The following is a 19225-nucleotide window of genomic DNA, read 5'->3' as shown; positions in this document are numbered from 1 at the left end:
CCCCAGAGGTCCCTTTCAATCCCCAGCACGTTGGGACTCTGCAATTCTGTAAGCAGTTATTTACAGCCACTCTTTTGGTGCTAAAAATAAAGATGAACTTCTGGCACCTTGCAGCTCAGAGCCCTGCAAGGATCTGCCGCAGCGGTCCCGGTGCTGCTGCAGCAGCCTCCCCAGCTGTCAGTGCGGTGCTCTGGGGCACTCTGAAAGACGTGAAAACATCGAAACATGAGCTGCTGCTGCTGCTGTCAGAGGAAAGGTTGCACCTGGGGAGAGTTCCTGGCCTTTAGAGCCACGGTAGCTGGGACTTTGTACTGCAGTAGAGAACAACAGGTACCTGGGAAGGGTCGATGAGCTGCCGGCGCTGCCTGTTTGTCATCCTGGGGCTGCTGGGGACTCCTGGATTAGTTCATTACTGAGAAATAAATGAATAGAGATGGAAGGAAATCTTGTTTACCCAGCAAGCTGCAGGAGGGCACTGTCTGTGACAGGCACCACTCCAAGCCTTTGGAGAAGCAGTGAGCTGCCTTCAGGACCGAGTGATTTCAGAGCTCTCTTAAATACTGGTTGCAAGATCCAGATGCCCGTAGGCAGAGACCGTAAATTACTGCGGGTTCAGCCCCAGTCCCTGGGCTGATTCTTTTTCTTTTTAGAGACGAGCCACCCTACTCCTGCTCAGCTACAGCTTTGGAGTGCAGGAAAAAGAGCTGAAAGTTCATCAGAAGCCCCAGGTCCTGTATGGCTTGGAAAAGGCAGCACCACCCGAATCAGCACAGGGTGGGTGGGTCTGGGGAAACGGATCTGGGTCACCCTAAAGCCAATTTGAGGTTTTTATATAGATCCTAGCAGTAAAATGAGGGTTTAATTTTAGAGGAGCCTAGTATGACAGGTGGTGGTGTGCAGGGGGTTATGGATATGTACTGAATTCCTTTGCCACGTTGCTATATTCAAACCCAAGCCAAACGCCCTGCACTGAGTATTTCAGGTGCTGCCTGGCTTGTGGTCCTGCTTTGCTTTGCATCCCATCTCGCCCACTCAGATTGCAGCCTGTCCTACCTATCCACACTGAATCATCTTTATTTTTACCTATGAGCTACCAGTCACACACTCAAAACCGGTGTCTTCTCTAAAGCAGTGAATAATTCATTAGAAGATCATTACAAGCATTGTAATGGAAAATTGCTTTCCCAGCTCTCCTTTAATGATCACTGCAAAAGACAAGAGCAGGAAGCTAAAACAAAGGAGAAACCCAGGCACCTGCAAATGGGGCTGCGGTGAACCTTTGGGTTCCTTCACCTGGCTGCTGAATTAGTTGCCCAAGCTCTGTGATGGAACAAAAGGGTAAGGGGGAGCAGCTCTCCAGCCCCTGCTGCTGGCTCCTGGAAGATTATTCCTTCAGGACAAATATCGTGGCTTTGTCTGCTTTTAAAGCAGCTCAAGCAGTGGGGTTCCTCTGTGTCTCCAGGGAGACTATTTCACCGTGTAATTGTCCAAATCGTCAAGAGGTTTTTCTAGAGGTTCAGACTGAAGTTCTCTTCTGTAATTTTGATCCTTTATTCTTGGCTCTCTGCCTCTATTATATCTGAATCTTACACTTCTCTGGTGGTTTTTTTCCCCCCTTTTCTTCTCCCCCCCCCCCCCCCGGCTCCTTTATTTCATATCTTTTAAATGTGCTGCCCTCCGTGTAGCATCTTGGTAGGGTCACACACTCATGGTGTGTAAAGGGAAAGGTTTTGATGCTCAGTGCACAGACAGGGGTTTGCACTTCCAGGATTCAACACATCACCATCTTTCAAACCCTCAAGTCCATTTGGTGTTAAGCTCCTCTGGAAGTCCTGTACATCAATAGCTAAAAGGGAGGTGAGATCTTGTACAAACACTTTGCTGTTGTGCTTGTTGACAGGACTCAACTTCTCTCAGATGGACCCAAAACCCAGGGCAAGCTGTGAGAAGATTCACCTCTGTTTCACTGCACTTTTCTTGCTTGCTTCAAAACCTTTTCTCCTCCATCTGAGTTCTCTTTTCCAAATGACCTCTCAGAACCAAAACATGTCCAATTGTTCAGCCTGGAGCAAAGAAAGCTCTGGGGAGACCTTGTAGTGGCTTTTCAGTACCTGAAAGGGGCTACAAGAAAGCTGGGAAAGGACTTTTTACAAGGGCTTGTAGTGATAGGATGAGGAGGAATAGATTGAAGCTCAACAAAGGCAGATGTAAAATGGAGATTAGGAAGGTCTTTGTGGAGTGAGGGTGGTGAGACACTGCAACAGGCTGCCCCCTCCCTGGAGGCTTTCAAAGCCAGGCTGGATGAGGCCTTGAGCAACCTGGGCTGGTGGAAGGTGTCCCTGCCTATGGCCGGGGGTTTGGAACTAGCTGATCATTAATGTCCCTTCCAACTCAAACCCTGTGAATCACTCCAGTGACCACTGCAAAAAGGCCTTCAAAGCCTGTGAGAGAAGGATGTGTCTCCTCCTCAGTGTGGCTGTGAAGCTCAAGATTTCCTTCTGACTTCCGTGAGGACGATTTCAGTTTGGACCCACATGCTAACGGTCCCCTGGCACGGCCTCTCATTGGAGTTACTCAGCTGTTGGCAGTTTCCAGGCAGCTTGGGAGTGATCTCAGACCTCAGTGAAATATGTTCTTCAACAACCTTCTGGAGAGTGATTCAGTGCTGTGCTGTGTCTCTGTTTTTTCCAGAACCCAGGTATTGACATCGGGGATGTTTCCGAGAGGAAAGCATTAAGGAAGAGCTTGAAGTGTAAGAATTTCCAGTGGTACCTGGACCATGTTTATCCAGAAATGAGAAGATACAACAACACCATTGCTTATGGGGAGGTAATTAAAGGCTGAGCAGTCCCTTAGATCAGGCTGGTAATATCTACAGCTGGTGAGTCTCTGATGAGAAGTAGCCTCAAAGGAGAGGAAGGCGAATCAAAAGCTGCTATTTGTGTGTAATTACATAAACTCACACAAATCTGCTCACAGTTTCTGCTGAAAACCTATTTGGGGATTAATTTCCCATCTTGGAGACCACATAGAGGAAGATATTTTAATGCCTTATTTACTGAATTGACAGAAAAATTATCTTTATTACCCATTGACTCCATGGATTAAGAGGCTGGATGTATATTTTTAATACCTAGTTGTCTTCTTAAACCCTTTGACTTAAGCTCAGCCTAATTCCTTACAAGGTCTCTGTAGGATACAGTGTGTTGTCACAACAGCTTAAGGCTGAGATAAAGTAAGGAGGCTTAATTCAATCTCTGCTGGTTTTGAGGCCGTACTGGGGATATAAAACCAGGCATTAATGGGAGCTAATAATTCTCTGCTGCAGTAGGTCTCATGGAAGAGTGGCAGCTTGAGAAGGCTCCTTGAAGTACAGCCTGAGCACCCCAGATGGGCATTAATGTTAAGAAAGATTTCTTATCAAAGTTACTTAATGTCTTCAAGCTAAAACCTCCCCAAAAGTCCAACTCCTCTACGAGGGGAGCCTGGAGAGAGGAGAGCTCAGCATTCTGGTGGCTGGGCTACAGTGGCCATTTGGCTTCGTGGCATGAACCTAGCACTTCCATGCTCCACCTGAAGTCTGTCTTTTGGTACTTGGTGGCTGGTTTGCCATCCCTGTTTCTCCTCCTGCATTGCTGTGGTGATTCAGAGGGGCTTGTGCTAGCAGAATGTTCGAGCACTGAGGTTTTGATAAAACACAGGCAATTCTGCCTTGATTTCAGGCTCCTGGCAACATACTGGTGGCAGTCTAAAAATATGTTTGTTACCACCACACATGGCCAAATACAAAGAAAACTGTGCTCAAGGAAGTTGGCTGTTTTGAATGGTGATTATTACATAAAAGCAGCCAGCATTAAGCTCTGGATTTAAAGCAAACATGAGGCACACAAAACCTTTCCCTGCCTGCTTGTGCCTGGGGAGACAGGACCATATCTGTTCCTTCTCTAGCAGCAGAGACTGGGGACATCACTGCACAGCACTTTATTGTCACAGAATCCTAGAACTGATTTGGTTGGAAAAGACCTCTAAGATCATCAAGTCTAACCATCAACCCAATACCACCATGGCCACTAAACCATGTCTCCAGGTGCCATAGCCGCAGGTCTCTTGAACACCTCCAGGGTTGGGGACTCCACCACCTCCCTGGGCAGCTTGTTCCTGTACCTGACCAATCTTGCAGGAAATAAATGTTTCCTCATCTCCAACCTAAACCTCCCCTGGCATAATTTTAGGCCATTTCCCCTTGTTCTATGACCTGATGCTAGAGAGAAGAGACCAACCCCCAGCTCACTCCAACCTCTTTTCAGGGAGTTGTAGAGAGCAATGAGGTCTCCCTTCAGCCTCCTCCAGACTCAACACCCCTGGTTCCTTCAGCTGCTCCTCACCAGCCCTGTTCTCCAGACAGCTTAGCTGTCCTTTGCTGGAGCCATTCCAGCCCCTCAACATCCTTCTTGTAGTGAGGGGCCCAAAACTGAACCAAATATTCAAAGCACAGCCTGAATCTCCGCAGAAAGAGGGCCACAAGGTTGATATTTGCTGGACAGATGGGCAGAGTCCAACGGTATGAGATGGAACACATCCAAGTGCCAGGTCCAGCACATTGGCCACAGCAACCCAAGGCAGTGCTACAGGCTGGGGACAGAGTGGCTGAGAGCAGCCAGGCAGAGAGGGACCTGGGGGCACTGGTTAAGGGTAGGCTGAACAGGAGCCTGCAGTGTGCCCAGGTGGCCAAGAGGGCCAATGGCATCCTGGCCTGCATCAGGAACAGTGTGGCCAGCAGGAGCAGGGAAGTCATTGTTCCCTTGTAGTCTGCACTGGTTAGGCCACACCTTGAGTCCTGTGTCCATTTCTGGGCCCCTCAGTTTAGGAAAGATGTTGAGATGCTGGAAGGTGTCCAGAGAAGGGCAAGAAAGCTGGGGAGGGGTCTGGAGCACAGCCCTGTGAGGAGAGGCTGAGGGAGCTGGGGTTGCTTAGCCTGGAGAAGAGGAGGCTCAGGGGAGACCTTCTTGTTCTCTCCAACTCCCTGAAGGGAGGTTGTAGCCAGGTGAGGGTTGGTCTCTTCTCCCAGGCAACCAGTACCAGAACAAGAGGACACAGTCTCAAGCTGTGCCAGGGGAGGTTCAGACTGGATGTTAGGAAGAAATTCTTCACAGAGAGAGAGATTGGCCTTTGGAATATGCTGCCTGGGGAGGTGGTGGAGTCACCATCATTGGAGGTGTTTAGGAGACTTGATAGGGTGCTTGGTTGCACGGTTTAGTTGATTAGGTGATGTTGGATGATAGGTTGGACTTGATAATCTTGAATGCCTCTTCCAACCTGGTTTATTCTATTCTAGTCTAGTCTAGTCTAGTCTACTCTAGTCTATGAGGCAGGGCCACAAGGTTGCCTATCTTTGTGTCTTATCTTCAAAGAGACAGAGCTACATAACTCTGCACTTTGTATTTCTTACAGCTTCGAAACAACAAGGCCAAAGACGTCTGCCTTGACCAGGGCCCACAGGAGAACCACACAGCAATACTGTACCCATGCCACGGCTGGGGACCGCAGGTGAGGAGCTGCTCTGGCTGGGACCACCTCTTCTGGGAGCACTGGGAAGGGCAGGGGACAGAGCAAGGATGTGCAGCTTGTGTGTTGGCTTCTCTCTGAGACATCTAAGGCACAAGCTTCTTGTTGAAAGTGTTTCAGCTATCAAAGGGCATTTTCCCAGCTACCTTTTGGTAGCTATTTGCTGGGTTACCATAATCATGCCAAAGCTGCAAGCAAAAAATAAAGCATAATTCATGAAAATATTCCAGGTGAGGGTAAAGAATGCTGAAAGCAGACAGCAGCTAAGCAGAGCAGGACATACACAAGCAGAGCATTCCACCCAGCACCAACAGGGTAAAGACAGCAAGCAGTGGGTTGTTAATGGGGTGATAATTAGCCACTTCAGCTTGGCTGGGATGTACCAGAGTTTTCTAGCAATCCTTTTGCTTCTCCAAAAGTTTTGGAGCAGTCCAATAACTTCTTATCCTAAATTTTAGGGAAATTGTGGATGCCTCCTCCATGGGTGTGTTCAAAGCCAGGTTGGACATGGCTTTGAGCAACATGGTCTAGTGGAAATTGTCCCTGCTCATGGCAGGGGGGTTGAACTAGATGATCTTGTAAGATCCTTTCCAACCCAAATCATTCTGTTACGCTATAATTCTATGAATCTATGATCTCCTACTTATCCAGCAGGATAGGTACTGGGGGCAATAGGACAGGATAGGGGAATAAGGGATAGGACAGGACTGGGGGGAATGGAACAAAACTAGAAATGGGTAGATTCAGATTGGATGTTAGGAAGAAGCTCTTCCCCATGAGGATGTACTCAGCACTGGTTAGGCCACACCTTGAGTCCTGTGTCCAGTTCTGGGCTCCTCAGTTTAGGAAAGATGTTGAGATGCTGGAAGGTGTCCAGAGAAGGGCAACAAGGCTGGGGAGGCATCTGGAGCACAGCCCTGTGAGAAGAGGCTGAGGGAGCTGGGGTTGCTTAGCCTGGAGAAGAGGAGGCTCAGGGGAGACCTTCTTGCTTCTCTACCTGAAGGGAGGGTGTAGCCAGGAAGGGGTTCATTCTTCTCCCAGGCAACCAGTACCAGAACAAGAGGATACAGTCTCAAGCTGCACCAGGGGAAGTTTAGTCTGGAGGTGAGGAGAAAGTTCTTCCCAGAAAGAGCTGTTAGCCATTGGAATGTGCTGGCCAGGGAGGTGGTGGAGTCACCTTCCCTAGAGGTGTTCAAGAGGGGATTGGATGTGGCACTTGGAGCCATGGTTTAATAGTCCTGAGGTGTTGGGTGACAGGTTGGACTTGATGATCTTTGAGGTCTTTTCCAATCTTATTGATTCTCTGATTCTATGATGGTTTTGTTACCTGCCTCATGTTCTGAAGCTCCCTTTGGCTTTGTTGTTGCATAAGCTCAGCAGAGGTTTCTCTTGGTTTTTCCACCTCTGCATTGTCCCTTCTTGCTGCAGCTGAGAGCCAGTCCTTGGCAGTTCCTTTGTTTTGTGATACATGCAATTAGTGTAGCTGCTTGAAAATGCCTATTCCCCCCCCCCTTTAAGTAGCTATCAGTGAGTGCAGAAGCTTTGAAATTAGCCTTTTGCAGAAAGCATGGGCAAAGGCACACAGAAGAAATTGGACTTTCACTGCTCCTGTTTAATTAATGGGCTGTGTGTTGTAATTTATTGCTGGGAATATAATTAGAGTAATGTAAATACTTTGTTCAAATAGCTCACTTGTTTTATATATATATATATATATATATATATATACACACTGAAAAAAACCCACAACACAGGGGCTTGCAATTCCTTCTGAGCTGTTCAGCATCTGAAAGCACAGGGTGGTGCTCAAGGTTCATGTGGTCTCCAAAACCCCTCACTTCTCTCCTGACACTGGGCTCCTAAAAAAAAAAGGCTAAGGCAGGGTCACCCACAGCAGCTTGCCCAGGATGGCAATGTCCAAGCAGGGCTGAAATCTCTCCAGAAAAGGAGGCTCCACAACCTGTCTGAGGGGTGTTCAAGATGAGATTGGATGTGGCACTTGGTGCCATGGTCTAGTCGTGAGGTCTGTGGTGACAGGTTGGACTCGATGATCCTCGAGGTCTTTTCCAACCTTGGTGATACTGTGATGCCCTCACAGCAAACTAGATTCTCCTCCTGTTCAGATGGAACCTCCTGGCTTCCAGTTTGTGCCTGTTTCCCCTTACCCTGTCCCTGGGCACTACTGAAAAGCCTCATCCTCTTGCCCCCCCACCCTTTCTGAGCCTTGAGAAGGTCCTCTTTTGGGCTGCTCTTCTCCAGGTTAAAGAAAGAGAGAGTGAAAGAGAGGGTGAGAGGGCAGGCAGTTCCAGGGCTCTCAGCCTTTCCTCCTGACAGTGATGCTCCAGGCCCCTCAGCAACTTTGGAGCCTTCACTGGACTCTCTGTAGTAGTTCCCTGTCCCACTTGAACTGGGGATTCCAGAACTAGCTCCAGTTCTCCAGCTGTGGCCCGGCTAGGAGTGGGAGGAGAACCTCCCTCGACCTGCTGGTCACACTCTTCTTCATAAGCTCCAAGATACAGTTAGCCTTCTTGGCCTTAAGGGTGCATTGCTGGCTCCTGGTGATGTATATTAACTAGTTATTAAATCTGTATTACCTACAGTAACTATATAACTGTTTTGTATCCTGAGTTTCTGCTCTGCTGGTGACTCTAATCAGTTTAAGCTAAGCATGTAATATCCAGATGGATGTAGTTAGGTGTGATGGATGTATCCCAGGGAAGTGGTGGAGTCACCATCCCTGGAAGCACTCAAAACCTGGGCAGATGTGGCTTACTGGGAAATGGGCTGGTGGTCTTGAAGGTAGAAGGGATCAGTGTTTTCAAGAGCTGGTCCAGACAATGTCCTAGGTCTCACTGCATGCTTAGCAACTTAGTCAGACTCCAGGAAGCAGATGAAGCCAGGCAGGGGCTGAACAAACAGCAAATGACAAATGCAGAGGCACCAGCCTGAGTAAACACCTGAAGGAGTTACCCAGCCTGGCACAGGACAAGAAATGAAGAGAAAGACTGAGAGAAAGAACCAGAGAAAAACCATTAAAAAATATCAAGATGCTAACCAGTTATAAGTGATTAATATTGGCGAGGTCTTAAATCCCTTAATCAATGTAAGTGGCCCGAAGCCACATGCCCAAGCAGAAACACTGACTCATAGCCACATCCTCTTACAAACACCCTCCCGGCTAAAACTCCACCTTGCAAAGACCCCTACACCTCCCCCCCTCTTTCAGGTACCAGTCTGGGGGGGCTGCTTTTCCCACAGCCCCCACGGATGCTGGGGGAGTGGAAGGGTGCATTGGTCACATCAGCACCCACTGCATCACTGAGGCTGCTCTCCAAGCTGGCACCACCAATCCATCTTCCTTGATTGCTGTTTCCATCTGACTTACTGATCTTAGAGGTCTTTTTCAACTTTTCTCATCCTATGATCCCATTCTTATATCCAAATGTGGAGGAGATCTTGGCCTTTGCTCACAGCACTTCTGTTGTAGCATCTATTAGTGGGGGAAATGCTTGGGGTTTCTCTGTAGCTTCCCATTCTCCCTACTTTCATTTCATAGGATCATAGAATGATAGAATCAATAAGGTTGGAAAAGACCTCAAAGATCATCAAGTCCAACCTGTCACCCAATACTTCCTGACTACTGAACCATGGCACCAAGTGCCACATCCAATCCCTTTCTGAACACCTCCAGGGATGGTGACTCCACCACCTCCCTGGGCAGCACATTTCAATGGCTAACAACTCTCTCTGAGAAGAACTTTCTCCTCACCTCAAGCCTAAACTTCCCCTGGCACAGCTTGAGACTGTGTCCTCTTGTTCTGGGGCTGGTTGCCTGGGAGAAGAGATCAACCCCCATCTGGATACAACCTCCCTTCAGGGAGTTGTAGACAGCAAGAAGGTCTCCCCTGAGCCTCCTCTTCTCCAGGCTAAGGTACCCCAGCTCCCTCAGCCTCTCCTCATAGGGCTTGTGCTCAAGACCTCTCTGCAGCTTCATTGCCCTTCTCTGCACACATTCAAGAATCTCAATGTCCTTCTTAAATTGAGAGGCCCAGAGCTGGACACAGGACTCAAGGTGTGGGAGTTCATAGAATCATAGAATTGGATCTGGAGGTGCTGGAAGGTTTCCAGAGAAGGGCCACAAGGATAAGCAGAGGGCTGGAGCTCCTCTCCTATGGAGACAGACTGAGAGAGTTGGGGCTGTTCAGTCTGGAGAGAAGACAACTCTGAGGAGACCTAATTGTGGCCTTCCAGTATCTGAAGGGGGCTCCAAGAAAGCTGGGGAGGGACTTCTGAGGGTGTCAGGGAGGGATAGGACTGGGGGGGATGGAGCAAAACTAGAAATGGGTAGATTGAGATTGGATGTTAGGAAGAAGTTGTCCTCCATGAGGGTGGTGAGAGACTGGCACACCTGGAAAGTGGTGGAAGCCTCATCCCTGGAGGTTTTGAAGGCCAGGCTGGATGGGGCTGTGAGAAACCTGATCTAGTGTGAGGGGTCCCTGCACTTCCATGTCAAGTCATTATCAGCTTTGCTGATAAAGGATCCTTTCATCCTGTAATTATATTCAGGCTACTTGTGGAATTTCCACCCCCCCTTCTTGATGGCTTCATCTTTTAAGCAGTAGATCATGGAAACACCTTGCTGTAATGATGTATTACACTAATAATACAGTAATACCTCATTGGAGTGACAGAGCTATGGTGATATATTAAGGTGATAGAAAGCACTCTGATACTATAAAACTTAAGATAATGTTCACCCAGCAGAGCATTTCATTTAATTAGAGGCTAAAATATGTTTTGCCCATTTAAGCCTCAGAACTTGAGGACAAAACCCATCAATACAGAGATCATTTGGGACATGGCAGTAGCAAGGGTGACAAACCAGCGCATCAGATGAAATTGTGTTCAAAGCAAAAGGCTGGATGCTTTCCTTGGGCTTGCTAATTGATGATCTGCTTTGTGCAGAAAGGAAGCTAAACAACCTGAAATTATTTTCCAATCCAGTCAATGAAGGTCATCAAGGCTTTTATTTCCCAGGTGCTAAGATGTCTAATTAGCTTCCTCCCATCCCTGAGACGCAGCCAGCCAGAAACAGCAATCAAGGAAGATGGATTGGTGGTGCCAGCTTGGAGAGCAGCCTCAGTGATGCAGTGGGTGCTGGTGTGACCAATGCACCCTTCCACGCCCCCAGCATCCGTGGGGGCTGTAGGTCCCCTGGGGGAAAAGCAGCCCCCCCCCCAGAGTGGTACCTGAAGGGAGGGTTTGGGGGGGTCTTTGCAAGGTGGAGTTTTAGCTGGGAGGGTGTTTGTAAGAGGATGTGGCTATGAGTCAGTGTTTCTGCTTGGGCATGTGGCTTTGGGCCACTTACGTTGATTAAGAGATTTAAGACTTCATCAATATTAATCACTTTTAACTGGTTAGCTTGTTAATATTTTTTTAATGGTTTTTCTCAGGTCCTTTCTCTCAGTCTTTCTCTTCATTTCTTGTCCTGTGCCAGGCTGGGTAACTCCTTCAGGTGTTTACTCAGGCTGGTGCCTCTGCATTTGTCATTTGCTGTTTGTTCAGCCCCTGCCTGGCTTCATCTGCTTCCTGGAGTCTGACTAAGTTGCTTAGCAGGCAGTGAGACCTAGGACACTGTCTGGACCAGCTCTTGAAAACATTGTTTGGTGCACTCTGTGGTGATGAGTCAGAGCTGCTTCCCATCTCTTTTATGGGGCAAATCCAGATAGAAAGTGCTGGCCAGGCTGCAGCCACGCTCCCCACAGCTGCCCAAGAGGCCACCTCAAGTGTTGGCCTCTGCTCTTCATTTTCTTCCTTTTAATGGCTCAAGAAAAACCTAATGGCAGCAGGATTGGAGCCTCACCATAGGACTCCATTTACCTGAGAGCTTCAGCTCTTGCTGTCACCTTGTGGCTGAGGCCCCCAGCTCGCTCTGGAGAGGAGCAAAATACCAGTAGAAGAATTAAGCCATCAAAAGCAAACCAAATCCATAAATGTCTCAGGAGCAAGGTGGAGCTTGCACATTAGGCAGGAATTTTGGGGAGTAACCACTCTAAGCTTTGCCAGTTCAACAGGCTTCAAGCTTGCAATGGCTGTTGAGAGCCTCCACTCTGCTCAGAAGAGTAGATCAGATGTTAGGTGCTAGATCCAGACACACACTCAGGGTTCTATTTATCTGGCTACTGGACACAGGAGATGACACAGCTAAGAAAGAGATGCACTTAATGCATTTTTCATAATCATAGAATCATAGAATCAATAAGGTTGGAAAAGACCTCAAAGATCATCAAGTCCAGCCTGCCACCCAACACCTCATGACTACTGAACCATGGCACCAAGTGCCACATCCAATCCCCTCTTGAACACCTCCAGGGATGGGGACTCCACCACCTCCCTGGGCAGCACATTCCAATGGCCAACAGCTCTCTCTGAGAAGAGCTTTCTCCTCACCTCAAGCCTAAACCTCCCCTGGCACAGCTTGAGACTGTGTCCTCTTGTTCTGATGCTGGGTGCCTGGGAGAAGAGACCAACCCCCTCCTGGCCACAACCTCCCTTCAGGGAGTTGGAGAGAGCAAGAAGGTCTCCCCTGAGCCTCCTCTTCTGCAGGCTAAGCAACCCCAGCTCCCTCAGCCTCTCCTCACAGGGCTGTGCTCCAAACATCTCCCCAGCTTTGTTGCCCTTCTCTGCACACATTCAAGTGTCTCAATATCCTTCTTAAATTGAGGGACTCAGAACTGGACACAGGACTCAAGGTGTGGCCTAACCAGTGCTGAGTACAGGGGCACAATGACTTCCCTGCTCCTGCTGGCCACACTATTCTTGATGCAGGTCTCCCTGCCACCCCTCAGCCCATTCCCTACCTCAGGAAAGATTTGCTTTTTGCTCTACTTATTTTCCCCCACCACATCAGGCAGCAGCATGTAAGAGCAGAAATTGTGGTGCCTTGTGGGCATGAGGCCAACTGTCTGAAGATGAGCTGCCAAACCTCATTAGAAAAGGAAGAGTCTAGCACACTAATTAAGTACGTGGTAGGAAACATTTTGGAAACAGGAGAAGGAGAGTAACTCACACTGCCCATTTGAGGCCTCTGCATGGTTTCTTCTGTCTGTCATGGAGAGGGCTTGTCTCATTTTTTCCTTTCTTTGTGTATCACTTTCATCTGGCAAGACAAGCAGCCTGTAGGTGCTGAAATTGAGATGGGTTGCATGGCTGCAAACACTGAGAGCACCAGCTCACCTGAGGCTTGGGTCACTGAAACATCAAACTGCTAAAAACAAACAATGGGAATCTGAGCTTTCAGCTGGGCTCTCGATGCCCAAGGAGTCATTCCCAGGTTCTCCAGCCTCCCTTTGCTGGGGGCCCAACACAGCGTGAGCTGAGCTTGCTGGTGGATCAGCAGGGGAGGAGCGAATCCATGGGAGGAGGAGGTGTTGGTCATGCATTTAAGCTCTGCAGGCTGCCTTCCTTCCCATCCCTGCTGCACCAGCACAGCACTTTGGAGAAGGAATTACTGTAAAGCTACAGAGCGTTTTAGTCTTCTGCATGGTTTGGGCTTGAGGTGAGGAGAAAGTTCTTCCCAGAAAGAGTAATTGGCCATTGGAATGTGCTGCCCAGGGAGGTGGTGGAGTCCCCATCCCTGAAGGTGTTCAAAAAGGGATTGGATGTGGCACTTGGAGCCATGGTTTAGTTGTCAAGAGGTGTTAACTGTTAGGTAATAGGTTGGACTTGATGATCTCTGCGGTCTTTTCCAACCTTTATTGATGCTATGGTACTATGATCACCTTGCAAAGAGATCTGGGGAGCAGAAGAACAGATGCTGTACTGCACTGCTGTACTGTGCCCCACACCAGCACCAGCCCTGCACAGAGCAGGCTGCCCAGCATGCAGACCTCTGCATTCCGACCACCACTGAATCCACCTCTGGCGAATGGACCTTGGTGGGATGTGAAGCATCACAGAACCATTAAGGTTGCAAAAGACATCCAAGATGCTATCAAGTCCAGCTCTCAACCCAACACCTCAATGCCCATAAAATCATAGAATCACAGAATCAACCAGGTTGGAAAAGACCTCAGAGATCAAGTCCAACCTGTCACCCAACACCTCAGGACAACTAACCCATGGCTCCAAGTGCCATGTCCAATCCCTTTTTGAACACTTCCAGGGACAGTGACTCCATCACCTCCCTGGGCAGCACATTCCAGTGGCCAAATAATCTTCCTGGGAAGAACTTTCTCTTCACCTCAAGTCTAAAATTCCCCTGGCACAGCTTGATATTGTGTCCACTTGTTCTGGTGCTGGTTGCCTGGGAGAAGAGACCAACCCCCACCTGGCTGCAACCTCCCTTCAGGGAGTTGGAGAGAGCAAGAAGGTCTCCCCTGAGCCTCCTCTTCTCCAGGCTAAGCAACCCCAGCTCCCTAGGCCTCTCCTCACAGGGCTGTGCTCCAGACCCCTTCCCAGCTCTTCTCTGGACACCTTCAAGTGTTTCAATGTCCTTCTTAAACTGAGGAGCCCAGAACTGGACACAGTATTCAAGGTGTGACCTAACCAGTGCAGAGCACAGGGCAGAATGACCTCCCTGCTCCTACTGGCTGCACTATTCCTGATTCAGGCCAGGATGCCATTGGCCTTCTGTGGCCCAGAGTGCCACAGCTACAGGGTTTTTGAACACCTCCAGGGGTGGTGACTCCACCAGCTCCCTGAGCAGCCTGTTCCAATGCCTGACCATTCATTCTGTAGAGTAGAGGAGGTCTTGCTGTGATACAAGACGAGTTGGCTAAATGTGCAACTGAAGCACCAGGCACCAAGACAGAAGGGCAGCACAGGGGTCAGCCAAAGGGTTCAGCACACCTATAGCTGCAGCTGAAATCGTGGAGGGAGGACAAAGCTGACTTCAGGTAGCCTAACTCTACCTACTGTTGCTGGAGTCAGACCCTGCTACATTGTTTTAACTTGATTTTCAGTGTTTAATTATTCCCACCAAGATAACCCAAACTCCCACTGTGATTTACTCTCTCTCTTTAAGCATCTGGGTCACAGATCTGCTCAGTTAATTAACGTGCTGAATTCTCCTGATTTGTCTGCTAGATAATACATTGATTCATAATTTAAATAAGCAGCTGTGTATATCTTTCCCCCTGAACTACAAAACCCAGGCTCCTGGCATTCATCTCTTTCCACTCCTGAATTTTAATATGCATAGGGTAATATTTTTGGTGGGATTGCAAATGGAGAAACCCTTTGTGTGCAGCCCCACCACTGTGGAAGGGCTGTGTCAGTGCCAGCTGTTCTGTGCCTTGCCCAACACCCCTGAGACCATCAGCGCTGCCCCATGCTCCCAGCCTGCACTTCCTTGGCAGCCAAGGTGTGTCTGGGGAGCACTGGGTGGTCAGATCATAGAATCATACAATTGTTTGGGCTGAAAAAGGCCTCTAAGGTCAAGCCCAACATTCAACCTAGCACCACCATGGCCATTAAGCCATGTTCCAAAGTGCCATGTGCATGGTGACTCTACCACCTCCCTGGGCAGCCTGTTCCACTGCCTGACCACTCTTGCAGGAAAGAAATATTTCCTGATACCCAACCCCTGGCACACTTTCAGGCCATTTCCTCTTGTTCTACCACCTGATTCCAGAGAGAAGAGACCAAGCCCCACCTCACTCCAACCTGCTTTTGGGGAGTTGTAGAGAGCCAACTCTCAGCCCTCTTCTCCTGGCTGAGCAACCCCAGTTCCCTTGACCAGTCCTCACCAGACCAACTCTCCAGACCCTTCACCAGTTTTGTTGATGCTGGGAGTTAGGTGCAATGCTGAGCTCTGGGGAAGGTCTGGGCTTGTGTCCCCAGGGCACAGGGCCAGTTACATATTGGTCCCTTTGGCTGCTGTTGCTGCCCGGCTGCTGTTGGAGCTGCTGGAGGCTGTGCCAGACACACCAGCAGCGTTGTTTGCAGGCCAAACCAACGCTGGCTGGCCAAGCATGTGAGAAGCCACAGACTTTTACGGCATGACCGTCTGAGCCAGCTGGCTCCAGCTGAAATCATCCATCCCCCCAGCCTACAGGGTGTTCAGGCCCAAGAGAGTGCCTCACAGTGCATATAAGGCTTAGAGTAAGGGCAACGAGGCTGGTGAGAATCCTCAAGCACAGCCCTGTGAGGAGAGGCTGAGGTTGTTTAGCCTGGAGAAGAGGAGGCTCAGGGGAGACTTTATTGCTCTCTACAACTACCTGAAGGGAGGTTTTAGCCAGGTGGGGGTTGGTCTCTCCTCCCAGGCAACCAGCACCAGAACAAGAGGACACAGTCTCAAACTGTGCCAGGAGAAGTTTAGGCTGGTGGTGAGGAGAAAGTTCTTCCCAGAAAGAGTAATTGCCTGTTGGAATGTGCTGCCCAGGGAGGTGGTGGAGTCACTGTCCCTGGAGGTGTTCAAAAAGGGATTGGACGTGGCACTTGGAGCCATGGATTAGTTGTCGTGAGGTGCTGGGTGACAGGTTGGACTTGATGATCTCTGAGGTCTTTTCCAACCTTATTGAGTCTATGATTCTATGATTCTCTTCTTGGCATGCCACCCACAAAAAAAAATAGCCCCAAAACAACGAGAATAAAAGGCTGGAGAAAGCTGGGGGGGAGGGGGTTAGCTCTTGCAAGTTCCACTTCTTCTGTGCACCACCTTGGCTTTTTTTCTCCTGATCTCTGCAAACTTCTCCTCTCCTCTATCACTCTTTCATGGTGTTCCAAAGATACTGATGGTCTTCTTCCTCTCCTTTCCCCACCCCCAGCTTGCACGCTACACCAAGGAGGGATTCCTTCACCTCGGTGCCCTTGGGACCACCACGCTCCTCCCCGACACCCGCTGCCTGGTGGACAACGTGAAAAGCCGCTTCCCGCAGCTCCTCGACTGTGAGAAGGTCAAGAGCAGCCTCCACAAGCGCTGGAATTTCATACAGGTTTGTGATGAGTCTGCCATGGATTCTGCCTCTCTGCTTCCCAAACCATGGGGCTGAGGCACGCTGTCTTTGGCATCGGGTAACTGAAGGATTCCAGGCTCACAGGATGCTAAGGGTTGGAAGGGACTTCTGGAGATCATTGAGTTCAACCCCCTGCCAGAGCAGGACAATAGAATCCAGCACAGGTCACACAGGAATGCATCCAGACGGGGCTTGAAAGTCTCCAGACAAGGAGACTCCACAACCTCTCTGGGCAGCCTGTTCCAGTGCTCTGTGAGCCTCACAGGGAAGAAGTTCCTCCTCATGTTGAGGTGGAACCTCCTGTGCTGGAGTTTATATCCATTGCCCCTTGTCCTATCCCAGGGTGCAACTGAGGAGAGCCTGACCCCCAACCCTCAGATATTCATAAACATTTATTAAATCCCCTCTCAGTCTTCTCTTGTTAGCCATTGGAATGGGCTACCCAGGGAGGTGGTGGAGTCACCTTCCCTGGAGGTGTTCAAAAAGGCATTGGACGTGGGCACTTGGAATCATGGTTTATTAGTCAGGAGGTGTTGGGTGATAGGTTGGACTTGATGATCTCTGAGGTCTTTTCCAACCTTACTGATTCTATGATTCTATGATTCCAGTGCCTGAGAACCCTTTCTGGGAAGAAAGTTTTCCTGTTATCCAACCTGAACCTCCCTTGGCACATCTTGAGGCTGTTTCCTCATGTCCTGTCACTTGTAACGTGTGAGAGGAAACCAACCCCCACCTCGCTCCAACCTCTTTTGGGGTAGTTGTAGAGGAGGATGAGGTCTCCCCTCAGCCTTCTCTTCTTCAGATTGAAAGGTTTGTTTCACAGGCAACCCTGTGCCTTGAAGATTTTAAACACTTCCCTCCCCTATCCTTTGATTCTAGAACGGTGCCATCCTGAACAAGGGGACTGGACGGTGCTTGGAAGTGGAGAACAGGGGCATGGCCGGCATCGACCTGATTCTTCGCAGCTGCACAGGACAAAGGTGGACAATTAAAAATGTCATCAAATAAAGGGTGGAAGAGTCAGAGGAGTTGGACTGGAAACACAGCTGACTTGGACTGACCTGCCTGGACTCCTTTGGAAAGGACAAAAATATCAATACAGAGCTTTATTCATGTTATTAGGAGAGGACATGGGGGAAATGGGCATTTGTGTCTTTTTATTGTATATTAGTCTCCCACAGCTGATTCCAACTGTGTGAAATTGGGTCAGAACTGCTATTTTCTTCTAGCAAGCACTCTAAAAGGTACCACTTATTTCTGCTGGAATGACTGTAATAAGCTCATGCAGTCTTGTGAGCATTTTACTGTCAGGAAATTGTTCCTTTCCCAGACAACACCAAACTCTCCCAAAGGGCCAGGTAGGTTTGCACCACCATTGGAGTTGAGAGACCTTGGATAGAGCTGCCTGGCAAGCACCAAAACCAACATGCTGGTGAGCAGAAAAGGTTGCCAAGCCCCACATGAGCAGAGTATTAAAGATGTGCTCTTTTGCTAGGTCCTCTCTTTCCTCCCTTTCTTGCCCTTGCATCCAGCAGCCCCTTTCTTCAGTGTGGGAGAGGCAAATCTCTCTCCAGTAGTTTCCATGGATCTTTCCAACCCTCCATCACAGATGGCATCAAACAAAATCCTACTGATCTCCCATTGCTCCCTCTCCCTTGCCCACACACTGCTGTTGACCAGACCAGCCCAGTGCAGCACCAGTCCCTCCCATGGAGACCCCAGGAGAAAAGATCCTGGATGTCTCCCTGTCTGCTTGTGCAGTAGTCTACCCTTACTCACCACACCATGAGTAAAGTTTGTGAGATGCTTCCTGCACCTGGTGAGCTGCAGATCCACCTTGCCCTGCCAGCAGGGCCACTGGCCTGGCACTGTTCCCATGGAGACACACCTTTAGCCTTTTGGGGTTTTTGCTGGTTTAGAAGTGAGGGTGGATGTGCTGGTGTGTGCAACAGGCTGAGAGCAGGTACTGTGAAAGAAAGTCCCTCCTGGGCTTGCCTCCCACGGAGGCCGTGGGGTTTGAGTTTAAGACATCCTTGCTCTGAGTGAAGACATCAGTGATGCAGTCTCCATAACTTGGTAGTGGTGTCCTCTTCCTGAGGCTTGAGCACTCCAGCCCTGCCTGGCTAGTGTGTGGCTGTGGTCAAGGGCCACCTCAAACATTACATGTCACCGCAGACCTTCATGAGCTGTGGTGAAGTCAGGAAGCAAGAGGGAGGACAAGAGCCAAATGAAGGGCAGTTTGGCTGAAAAGCTTGCCCTTGAAGTCCTTTGAGGGTTGTTAATAAATACAGTGAGGTGATTTCACCTGCCTTTTTTTTTTTTGGCCCACAGTCATCTTGGCTACCAGATCCACTCAGCCATCACGGGAGACCATAGATTGGGTTGGGGTCCTGATGTCAGGCTACCTGGAAAAGGGAACTGTGGTCTTTGAAGGTTGCTTTCCGTGGGTGCCACACTAATGGGTACAGGCTTTGGTGGGGAGAGAGGAGAAGCCAGCCCATCTCCTGTCCTTCTCACAGAATAATACTCTTTCTGGTTGCCCTCTGGCTAGGGTGCACTAAAATATATTAATATATGAGCTGTAGATGTAAATATGTTTGCCAGCGCCGGGATGTGCACAGCGCCGTTTGCTGCAGAGCACTCATGCCTGTCTTCCATTTGCATCAGGATGAAGCTACCTGGATGTTTAATGACTTTAATTT

The 19225-nt window shown here is 49.2% G+C and overlaps 1 protein-coding gene across 1 annotated transcript in view; it reads left to right on the top strand.

Moving 5' to 3' along the window:
• The window catches only part of GALNT17 (polypeptide N-acetylgalactosaminyltransferase 17), a 270097-nt gene extending 251572 nt beyond the window's left edge, over positions 1–18525 (top strand). Inside the window, exons 8-11 of the mRNA XM_009900481.2 lie at positions 2692–2829; positions 5452–5547; positions 16335–16502; positions 17403–18525. Coding sequence (XP_009898783.1) covers positions 2692–2829; positions 5452–5547; positions 16335–16502; positions 17403–17531 — 531 coding nt within the window. The 3' untranslated portion in view covers positions 17532–18525. The remainder of the gene's footprint in view (positions 1–2691; positions 2830–5451; positions 5548–16334; positions 16503–17402) is intronic.
• Positions 18526–19225: the final 700 nt, after the last annotated feature.

The sequence above is a fragment of the Dryobates pubescens genome, chromosome 13, assembly GCF_014839835.1.
Source record: "Dryobates pubescens isolate bDryPub1 chromosome 13, bDryPub1.pri, whole genome shotgun sequence".
Taxonomy (NCBI): Eukaryota; Metazoa; Chordata; class Aves; order Piciformes; family Picidae; genus Dryobates; species Dryobates pubescens.
Note: the sequence above shows the minus strand (reverse complement) of the source record. Positions and strands in the feature narration are given on the sequence as shown.